Source organism: Triticum urartu, chromosome 5 (assembly GCF_003073215.2).
Source record: "Triticum urartu cultivar G1812 chromosome 5, Tu2.1, whole genome shotgun sequence".
NCBI classification, from domain to species: Eukaryota; Viridiplantae; Streptophyta; class Magnoliopsida; order Poales; family Poaceae; genus Triticum; species Triticum urartu.
Genome location: NC_053026.1, coordinates 262,933,473 through 262,945,152, shown reverse-complemented (window position 1 = coordinate 262,945,152; position 11,680 = coordinate 262,933,473). Strand labels below are relative to the sequence as shown.

At 44.5% G+C, this 11,680-nt stretch overlaps 1 protein-coding gene across 1 annotated transcript; it reads left to right on the top strand.

Moving 5' to 3' along the window:
* The first annotated feature begins 4,301 nt into the window (after nucleotides 1–4,301).
* On the top strand, nucleotides 4,302–11,100 carry LOC125508555 (dipeptidyl aminopeptidase 4). The gene is made up of 5 exons (XM_048673290.1): nucleotides 4,302–5,070; nucleotides 7,749–7,955; nucleotides 8,597–8,626; nucleotides 8,708–9,820; nucleotides 10,294–11,100. Exons 1-5 carry the CDS (start codon nucleotides 4,576–4,578, stop codon nucleotides 10,843–10,845), a joined length of 2,397 nt encoding a protein of 798 aa, XP_048529247.1. The 5' UTR covers nucleotides 4,302–4,575; the 3' UTR covers nucleotides 10,846–11,100.
* The last annotated feature ends 580 nt before the right edge of the window (nucleotides 11,101–11,680 follow it).

Here is an 11,680-nt window from a genome sequence, read left to right as displayed (position 1 = left end):
CATCAGGAGCCAACCGGATTGGACGAAACAGGCGATGAAAACGAGGCCTGGCGTACCGTAGAACGGAGGAAACAACCTTGTGTTTGATCGGCCACGGTCGAAATGGGATCTTGTTCATCAGGAGGGGTCTGACGTACCGCAAAACGGAGTAAACATGGTCCTGTTGATCGGGAGGGGTGTGGGGTACCGCAAAATGGAGGAAACGGACTTGTGTTGGAGCGCTACGGTCGAAACAGGGGTCCTATTCATCGGGAGGGGTGTGGCGTACCGCAAAACGGGACTCCACGGGATACTGCTCATCTCCACCGTCGACCTCCTCCTGCCTCCACGGGCTACTGTTCATCCACCGTCGACCTCCTCCAGCCTCCACCTGCGACTGTTCATCCACGGGCTCCTGTTCATCCAGCCTCCACCGCGCGCTCCTCCACCTCCACGGGGTCCTGTTCAACCACGCCTCCACGGGCTACTGTTCATCTAGCCCTCCACCAGCTACTGTTCAACCAGCCCTCCACCGGCTACTGTTCATCCAGCCCTCCATGGGATCCTGTTCATCTAGCCCTCCACGGGGTCCTGTTCATCCACCGGCTCGATCGATCGGGGTACTGTTCATCCAGCGACAACGGCCTCTACTACCACGGGGTCCTGTTCATCCAACCCCCCACCAGGAACTATTCATCCAAACCCCCTCAACAACACTCACTATTCATCAAGGGAAGGAGGCAGCAGTGTTCGATCGGCTTCAGTTAGCAGCAGTAGCGAAGGAATCACTCGGGTTCAGTTAACATCAAGGGATCGATCGATCACTCGGGTTCAGTAACGCGTAGCCTGCAGTGCGATCGCTCGGGTTCAGTTAGATTCCAACGCCTCGCACACACGCGCATACGTGTAGGAGAGAAACGTGCATCGCTCGGCCCCCGACCACCCACCGTAACCGGGAACTCCCCGAAATTTTCCTCGCCGTCGCTTCTACCATGGTTTTTCCCATCATGGACAGCCCAAAGAATGTCATGCAGCTGCGTCTCCAGCTCGCCCAAGACGAAAAGCCCATTTTCTGTCATGATTTTTTTTCATAGAAGTAGGACCCCACCACATCTATGATGATACCGGATTTTGTCACAATTATCGTCATAGAAGTGTCATAAGTATGACAGAAAAAAAATTCGTTCGGCCCAAAATGTCACAGATGTGTCTTTTTTTGTAGTGCGAGTGAAATCGATCGGAATTAATGAAACTATGCAAGTGCTTAGGTCATCACATATCAGAGCCACCGAGTGGATTCATGCGGTCTCCTCGAAACGTCTAACGTTTGAATCTTTTGCACTAGTCGGTCTCACCGAGATTTACTTTCGGTGCCACCAAGTTGTGCATAAAGTTTGTAACGGTAGATCTTTTGTGATGGCTATAAACACCCTACCCACACCACCTACTCTCAGAGAGAGCAACCAGGACAAAACTACACTTCCCATATCCACTTTCTGAGAGAGAACCACCTACACTTGTGTTGAGATCAAGGCATTCCACTCCAACCATTTGATCCTTGATTTCTATACCCCTCAAGTTGCTTTCCACTCTAGACCTTTTCCCACCATCATGCCAAATCTTTGAGAGAGTGATTGAGTGTTGATGAGACTATCTTTTGAAGCATAATAGAAAGGAGTTCATCATTAACAACAACATCCGTTACCTTTCGGAGAGTGGTGTCTCCTAGATTGGTTAGGTGTCACTTGGGAGCCTCCAAAACTTGTGGAGTTGAACCACGGAGTTTGTAAGGGCAAGGAGATCGCCTAATTCGTGGAGATCTACCCCGAGTGAGGCTATCCCTTTGTGGACGTAAGCCATGGTGGAATAGACAAGGTTGCTTCTTCGTGGAACCGTTACCTTCCGTGGGTTGAAGTCTCCATCAACGTGGATGTACGATAGCACACCACCTATCGGAACCACGCCAAAAATCACCCTGTCTTCATTGCGTTTGATATCTCCGGTCCCCTACTTTGCATTCATATGCAATGTCTTTACTTTCCACTGCCTACTATCGAGACTTGTTGTGTAGGGTGTTGCTGGGCTTGTGATTATTGCTAAAACTTGCCTATAATTAAAACTGGGAAAATGTTAGGTTTTATTTGATCAAGTAGTCTAATCATCACCCTCTAGACCTACTTATGATCCTACACCCGTTAAGCGTGTGAGCCTACAGGTTCTAAAATAATCAGACATGTCCTAGAACACCTTCCCGACAATAGTTAACAATGAGATCTGGACACCCTTATTAACTCCCGTATATTCATGAAGTTCTCGAGCGAACCTTTATTTATGAATACTATTCGCTTTGTTGCGCGATACGTTTACAAAACCCGAGCTGAGATAATTGGTATCCTCGTGATCAACTCCTTGATCACTATACCAGTGATCCTCATTACTAGTTTCATTCTCTTTACTCGTGTCCTCTTTCCGGTATCCGGTGATCACCACCACAAGTGTATGGCCAAACGATAATGATACCATAACACGAGCAAGCCCAAAGAGTATCTTTATCGTGAGAGGAGCAAATCTCGGTCTTGAACCATCGATACAGTGGCATATGTTTTCGGTACACCTGTAAGTTACCTTTATTCACATCTGGTTACAGAGTGAGATTCGGTAAACCTAAAGTAACCATCCGGTTTGTTGGCATATGATATTCTCATGGTCTAAGGAACTAAGTAATCATGAACAAGTTATATGAAAATATTGACAACATAACAACGATAATATCCCTCAGTAATTCATAAGTTGGTTCTATCCAACACCATTGTTCGGGTAACAATGTGTTCTCTGTTGATAGCATCCTTGTTACAATAACAATTTTCATGACCAGAAAAACAAGATCATCATCAATACATGAACTAGTCTCAGAGGCATGACTAGGGATCATTTGATGCTTACATTTCCACACATGTATTTGGTTTTTCCTCTAAATCTCATATGCAAGAAGCAATACAATTATAACATAGAAATATAAACTTTAATAATTAGCATGGAAATATAATAATAGAAATTTTATTATCTCTAAGGCATATTTCCAACATGTTCATCCTCCATGCTAGGCCATTCATTCCTAAGCAACGCAAAAATATCCAATTTAGGCAGTAACATATTCTCGTTAGCATTAGAAACATTATCAAGAAACAAATGTGTACCTGATAATTTAATTGGTGTGCACAAACTCTAGTAACTAGTTGTGCACAAACTCTAGTAATTGGTCCAATATGTGTAGTAGCAAGGGCTATGGTGTAACTTTGGTAGGAATGTCCTCATCTGTCTTGGGCAACCGACACCACTGTGACGTCCCTCCGCTCAGCTCACCGATGAAGGGAGGGGGGGTGGCTGCTCGAGGTCCTCCTAGTGCCCGACCCCGTCGCTTCTTGCGCCGCTATCCAGATGACGCCTAGCATCGGCCTCCTGCACGAGTACTCGAAGACCACCAACCTCCTCTTCCAAAGGCCATTCCGGTAGAAACTCGCCATCGAATACCACCTGTGTCGGCTGCTTCTCCCCCCGAAAGAATCGTCATGGCGCATTGGATTGGGGAGGAAAAAGAGAGAGTGAGTGAGATTTGTGAGCGTGGATAAGGAATACTAAGAGGAAACGTTCGTCGGAGATTATAGCGAACGCTCCTAAAAACGTGGCGTGGCGACTCAACCATCTCTAAGGTCGGTGCTCTATATCCAACGATCTGTGGGGCGTTCGTTGGACTGACGTTCCCAACGAACATTTGTGTGATATCATTTCCCATAGAAAAATACATGATTGAAGTGTCATGTTCACTTGAATTAGCAAACCATATGGATTTGGACTAGAGAGTGTTTGATGTAAAAAAAACAAAGAAATTGCACAATTATTTTTGAGTGGATGAATTTTTTTCTTCAAAATAGAGTGCAAAGCAATCATTTGGAATTTTTCTATGGATTTCAATTATACGAATCAAATAGTCTATGCATGAAAAATTCGTAAGGATTCTAATCCTATGAAATTCCTTTCAATCCAAAGAGCCCTAAGATTCTAACATTTCTGTGAAACGTATGTTGTACAAGGAAATTCTTAGGAAAGATTCCTATAAAATTTAAAACAACCAATAAATCGATTAACACAAGAAAAAAGTCTACTACAAGAATCCTTTGAATTAAAGAGGCCCTTATCCATGTCGAGGATAGTACGATTACAGAGAACCAAGTCAACAATGATACCCGTTTAACAAAATTATACTATAATCCAACCAAAATGCGAATAGGCGAACATTTTTTTTCTTTACAAATATAAGGATAGGCTCCTTGGAACAACCAACGACCAAACTCCAACGCAAAATCACTTCCCCTCCTCCCCCTTCCCGAAGCGGCGGCCTCCTCGCCCCTCCGGCGACCCTTCTCCGACCTCTCTGGCGGGGAAGGCTCGGCGTTTCTTGGCTTCCCGGCGGAGAGATCCCACCTCTCTTGTCCTCCGTCCGCAAGATCACGGTATTACGGCCTGGAAAGAACCCCAAGAAACAAACCGCGATCTCTGGAGGCCGGTCCCGAGCTACCGGCGGTTGATTCGCGGTCGATGCGATCGCTTGACGTGGCGGGGGCGGAGAGGTCGGATCAGCAGAACCGCAAGAAGCCGCGCCGCGAGACGGAGATGCCCCTAGCCGGCTCCATCGTCGCCGGCAGCAGCGGTGACTGCGGAGGCATTGAGGAATCTGGTGGGTGTCTCAGCATGCGGGTGGAGGATATCGTGCAGCACCCCCTGCCTGGCTACGGGGCGCCGGTGGCGCTCAGCTTTAGCCCCGACGACCGGCGAGTGGCCTTCTTGTACAGCCCCGACGGCACGCTCCACCGCAAGGTGTTCACCTTCGACCCCGCCAAGGGCCGCCAGGAGCTGCTCTTCGCTCCCCCTGACGGCGGCGGGCTCGAGGAGAGCAATCTATCCGCCGAGGAGCGGCTACGCCGCGAGCGTTCCCGGGAGCGTGGCCTTGGGGTCACTCGGTACGAGTGGCGTGCCCGTCGCTCTGGCGGCCCCTCTTCTCGTGCGGGCATTGTCGTGCCTCTCCCTTCAGGGGTTCGTAATTTCTCTTCCAACCTTCCGCTATTTGTTCAGTGCATGAACGTGTTGCCTCATTGAATCTGATTGAATTTATTAGCTTTATTACTTTGTGCATTGTATTACTGCTTCCAGTCCCGAGGTCAATAGTTCTTTCTCGCTAGGGGTCGATATGATGAATATATGATGCATGTTAGGAGATGGGAATCACAACCGACAGATAGAAAATTGTTAAAAACTCACTACCATATAGAAATTGTGCCAAGTTATCGTACTCCCTCCGTCCCAAAATTCTTGTCTTAGATTTGTCTAAATACGGATGTATTATGTTTTAGTGTTAGATACATCCGTATCTAGACAAATATAAGACAAGAATTTTGGGACGGAGGGAGTACATAGAGTAGTTCTTGCTGACATCTTGGTTGCATATGAGGGAAAATGTTGTATTGCCTTGTTCAATATTGTTAAAAACCTGCCTATGATGGGATTGGAATAGAACACAGAACAAGAAAAAGTGATGTGAGGTGTGGAAGAAGAATTTGGAGAGGAAGCAGAATAATTGGAGAGAATTCACTTTTATTTTCTCCAGTGATAATCTGTCACATCACATCAGTGCCTTGGCTGTATAGCCATTCCCTCACTCTATCTCACTTGCAAGTCTAAAATTAGCCAGTCCAGCGTGCAGTCTTTCCTGATATGCTACTTGGCGCTAATCACCCTGTCGTCTCATGCCATGTCTTCTGATGCCAGTCCAGGCTTGACAGATATGTTTTTAACCAACTGCACAAAAAATGGATTGGATGTTGTTAATCCTGCAGTTGCATCTATCAGAATTCATATGTCCTTTTTAGATCAATATTTAGGATGGAAAAATCCCTTCATTATAACACCGATGATTCATCACACTAACATGATAACACCACATGTTCAACATGTGTTTTGTACATTGTAGGTAGTATCTTTCATACCGGATAGTATGTAGCTATTGTATGTAGCATATAAGAATATTTCAGTAGTCTATATACTACTTATTTGGCAATCTGTGTTAGAATCAGACTAGGAGGAGCTGAACACAGGAGTGTTATTTTCTGAAGCTGTAGCTTGTATTGTTGCCCAGAAGGGCTATGTATATAGTACATATGCAAGTTGGTTGCTAAACCGACCATGCTGCTGTAGCAGCTGGCAGTATCAGGCAAAAGTCAGATTGACTAGCTCCCCCCACCCCCAATCAGTACACACGCACCAAAAAAATCCCTGTATGTTTCCTTGACAATTCGAATCCTTACACTGAGCTTATGGAAGCGAGCTTGCCCCTAATGCCTTTGGTAGGTTGTCTGCGAGCTAGTCTTTGGTGCTGACAAAATAAGTAGGGATGCTCTAATTCCTGAAGCCACGTGTCGCCGAGGAGCTTCCGTACCACCTGTTCAGGAACAGGGGCGTTGCTGAGCACGTTATCAATACCTCGGTAGCTCAGCGGTGTGTCGTCATGAGACACGTCTACCTGCTCGTTGTCATTGGGCGGCGATGACATTAACTCAGGTTGCGTGGGCTACAACGTTGGGCTTGGTGTCGCCGGCAGCAATGCTGGAGATGGCTGTGGAGCAGGGGATGGTGCAGGAACAGGGGAAGGTGTTCCCCCCTGCAGCTATACTTGGTGCGGCAAGAGCAACTTGCTTGGTCTTTGATGATGAAGTCGCTGCAGAGATGACCTGAGTTGCTAGCCTCCCAATCCAGCTTGCCTCTTCATCAAAGATGGCATCGCAGGTTACGTTCATCTGAGCTGGCTTGATGTACACCAGAGATTGAAAGGTGCGACGATGATGGACAGCGGGCTTTCTCCTGTGCCACCCCTCAAATGGCATCATTCTGGTTAGCCTTCCGGCCGTTGCTCGATTCAGCAGAAAAACTGCAACTGTGACCGCCTCCCCCCAAAGGAAAATGTAATATTTCAGGGCAAATCAAACCATCGACCCCTCGCGTGAAAGAACTATTGACCTCAGGACTGGAAATAGTAATACAATGCACAGAGTTTAAAATATACTAAACACTATAGGGCTCACTTGCAATTTTTTCTCCGAGTTCACTTTGGAATATCTTAGAAAATTGTATCCTACCATACTCAAAATGATATGGTAGTCATACCACATTGTAGTATATGAGATGCAGATGTAAGTACTCTGACATGTAGAGTGAGTGTGTGTGTGTGTGTGTGTGTGTGTGTGTGTCTCCTCCCGGACGTGTAGGAATATATATAGGAAAATGATTCTATACTCTTAGGAGTATGTGGTCCCACTCATAGACAACATTTGTCTGCTCTGCAGTATTATTGTGAAATACAGCTCCTAATTATTGTGTAACCATTGTTTAACGATTCTGTCTTTTTACATGGGTACTCTCTGGTTCTTGAATATTTTCAGTTTTTTTCCTTGCTAGCCGTTTTATCCAATTCTAATTTTGTTTTACTAGGTAGCTGCTGTCTTATGATTCTAATAGTAATTTTATTTTTGGTCTAAAGAATGAAACTTGGCAACTATGCTGTTTCTTTTTCATTTATGGTTACTTTAGTGCTAACATGCATATATCATGTGTATACTTGTATTGGTATAGGGGGTTTGATGTTTCTGAAAATACTTCTACAACTTTGAAGATACTAGATTTCACAAGAGATGTATAACTAGCTTTTCCTTTTTCAATAGGTTTACTTTCAGGACCTGTCTGGCTCTGAACCAGTACTCAAGCTACAAAGTTCTTCCACATCACCAATTATTGACCCACATCTATCTCCAGATGGGACCATGATTGCATATGTCAGGGATGATGAACTGCAGTGCAAGACATATAACTTTGGTTTTGATGATGGTGAAACTAAGCAATTGACCTACGGTGCAAGAGAAAGTGGAAAGGTAGTTCCTTGCTTTTCTGTTGCAAATAGTATTTTAATAGGAGCATGTTTTCTGTTGCAAATAGTATTTTAATAGGAGCATGTTTGCTGTTGCCGTGTGTTACCATGTCCAGTTTTGTCCAGAGATCGCAGAATGTTACTCCCTCCGTTTTATTTACTCTACATATTAGCTTTGACTGAACTCAAACTTTGTAAAGTTTGACTAAGTTTATAGAAAACAAAATGAACATTTACAATAACATATCTATATGATGTGAAAATATATTCAATGATGAATTTAATGGTACTGATTTGGTATTGTATATGCTAGTATTGTGGTCAGATGTTCCATGTCAGTCTCTTGTTAGTAACACATTCTTAATCCAGTTGAACTTTTGGCCTACCACAAAAATAGGCTAAATCCGGGGCCAAACAGCTCGCTTATGTTTGGACTTAACTGGTAACTAGCAAACTTAATTCATGTTCTTAACCTGCTAAAGAGTGTTCACCCCCTTCCACCAATAATTCATCATCATCAATCATTGATGAATGTAACTGTACATCATGCATGTTCTTTTGCTAACGGTATTATTACAACTGTATATACTGGGTAAGTGTTGAAAAACTCCAAATCTAACATTTTTATTTGTTCTCTCTTTTCAGGTCCATGGACTTGCTGAGTATATTGCTCAGGTACTAGAGGGTAATCCATTAGCATTAGTATGAAATTTGTTTTGGTGACTGCTATCTAATACTTTGCATTACTCAATTTAGGAAGAGATGGAAAGGAAGATGGGATTCTGGTGGTCTCCTGATAGTAAACACCTTGCATGTACTGAAGTAGATTCATCTTCCATTCCACTATACAGAATTATGCATCAGGGTAAAAGTTCTGTTGGTCTAGATGCTCAAGAAGATCATGCTTATCCATTTGCTGGAGCAGCTAATGTTAAAGTGCGACTTGGAGTTGTTTCTTCCGGTGGAGGAGAGGTAACTTGGATGGATCTCCTTTGCGGAGAACCAAATGGAGCACATGGTGATGAAGAATATCTAGCTAGGGTTAACTGGATGCATCATAATGCTCTTGCTGTTCAAGTTCTCAATAGAGCTCACACAAAACTTAAGCTACTTAAGTTTGATATTGCCACCGGTAAAAGGGAAGTCTTACTTGAAGAAGAGCATGATATATGGATAACATTGCATGATTGTTTCACTCCTCTAGACAATGGAGTGAGTAGTAAACATCCAGGTGGGTTTATTTGGGCCAGTGAGAAGACAGGATTTAGACACTTGTATCTTCATGACAAGAATGGTGAGTGCTTAGGCCCTATCACGCAAGGTGACTGGTTGGTCGACCAAATTGCTGGTGTCAATGAGAGTTCTGGACTTATATATTTTACTGGAACACTGGATGGACCATTGGAGACAAATCTGTACTGCACCAACCTCTTTCCTGATTGGAGCCTTCCATTACAAGCCCCTAACAGGTTGACTCGTGGAACTGGGCGGCATTCTGTAATTCTTGACCATCAGTTGCTAAGGTTTATTGATGTGTATGACTCAGTAAAATCACCACCTGTGATCCTGTTGTGTTCTTTGCTTGATGGAAGTGTAATAATGCCTCTGTATGAGCAGCCACTAACAGTTCAGCCACTTAAAAAGTTTCAGCAGCTGTCTCCAGAGATGGTCCAGTTTACAGGGAAGGATGGGACTTCATTTTATGGAACTCTCTATCTTCCCGATGAGAAGAAATATGGACCGCCTCCCTACAAAACACTTGTTAATGTTTATGGTGGTCCCAGTGTCCAGCTCGTTAGTGATTCATGGATTAGCACTGTTGACATGAGGGCTCAGTATCTGCGAAGTAAGGGAATATTAGTCTGGAAGGTAAACATCATTATTATTAGTATTATTTCGTTCAACAAGGTTTTATTAGGTAGCATTTCTTTACAACAGCAACAACAGAACCTTTTGTCCCAAGCAATTTGCGTAGGCTAGATATGAAACCCAACATAAACCCATGACAACCCATAAAAGAAGTGATCAAGTACAAGCAAACAAAGTGAAGGCAGTTTTTAGGGAATCTGCTAGATTTGTTTTTAGAATGCCAACCTTTTCTAGCACATTTGTATATAAAAGTAAAATTATTGATGCTAGTGGTTGATCTTCAAACGGGGTGATGGCTTAAATCCGGAATCCTGTTATTATGCACCTGCTGTGTTTGTTGTGCTCCTAACAATTGCAAACCATGGAATAATAATTACATAATATCATTACATAATTGGATAGATGCATATAGCTTGCATCCCAGGCATGACCTATATCTATCACTGGTCTCATGACAATATATATTCTGGCAGATGGACAACCGGGGATCTGCACGGCGAGGTTTGCATTTTGAGGGACAGCTTAAGTACAACATTGGTCGTGTCGATGCTGAGGATCAACTAGCTGGTACTGAGTGGTTAATAAAGCAAGGCCTTGCGAAGCCTGGACATATTGGTCTGTATGGCTGGAGTTACGGTGGTTTTCTCTCGGCAATGTGCCTATCAAGGTTTTCCGACACATTCTGCTGCGCTGTGTCCGGTGCCCCAGTGACTGCATGGGACGGGTACGATACCTTTTACACAGAGAAGTACCTGGGTCTGCCCTCAGAGCATAGCGATGCTTACGAGTACGGGTCAATCATGCACCATGTGAAGAATCTCAGGGGGAAGCTGCTCCTCATCCACGGGATGATTGACGAGAACGTGCATTTTAGGCACACGGCTAGGCTCATCAACAGTTTGATGGCGGAACGCAAGTCGTACGAGATCCTCCTCTTCCCTGACGAGAGGCACATGCCACGCCAGCTAGACGACCGGATCTATATGGAGGAGAGGATCTGGGATTTTGTGGAGAGAAGCCTATGAGAGTGGGAGAAAATTCATCTGTAGAAATCTGCCGTTGCCCTGTGTAACTTTAACGTGGATAGTTGGTATGATATCGTGGACTTCATTTCATTTCCCGTCATCTGTATTTATCCGCAAGTGCAGGGACATGCATGATTCTTGTCTGCGATAACGACCGTAATGGTCAGCTGCTCTGGTTGCAGAGTGAATAATCCAATTTTTTTCATGTGATGTTGGAACTTCAACACCAGGTGAGAATGTTATTTGGTCTTGCTACCTTGTGGTGTCTTCTTTCAGCTGTAGCCTTCTTTGCTACTGTATGTTGCATGGGAACACAATATGCGCTTGCATGTGTGGGCGCACAGAATTCACTAGCGTGCTTCGCTGGGGCGTCTCCTCCCTGGGCTATGCGGTTATGTCCCTGATCGGAGGAGAAGAGGGAGATAGCCTAGCGGCAGGGGTCAGGGATTTGGGGAAGAACAGAGGGGAGCGGGTAGAAAGCAGAGGATGAAGATCGTTCTCTTTTCTTCTTCCTTTTTGCTTCTTCCTTTTTGCAATTGCGTATCATTTTAGAAAAGCATGAGTTAGATTACATGGTTGAAGACTAGCTACGAGTGCACACGGAGGCGCATTTAGGGTGGAGTGAGCAGAAGACATAAGGGGAAATTCATTCACTATAGTTACTTTGATCACAAATGTGCTTCAATAAAGAGTTTTGATTATTGAGCCCAAGCCAAACACTCAAACATAGTGGCCTCGACCACTGCCCTTCCCTTTCGGGAGTTGGTGTTCTTGGATCTCCATTTGACATATTAAACTTTAAGGTCAACTAGTAGAACGCCCGTGCGTTGCCACG

Bases quoted from the DNA above. Each gene is read 5' to 3' on its own strand.
- LOC125508555 (XM_048673290.1), top strand. From the start codon at position 4,576: ATGCGATCGCTTGACGTGGCGGGGGCGGAGAGGTCGGATCAGCAGAAC. The intron at 8,627-8,707 runs GTACTAGAGGGT...TACTCAATTTAG, and splicing joins TTGCTGAGTATATTGCTCAG to GAAGAGATGGAAAGGAAGAT. The intron at 9,821-10,293 runs GTAAACATCATT...ATATTCTGGCAG, and splicing joins AGGGAATATTAGTCTGGAAG to ATGGACAACCGGGGATCTGC.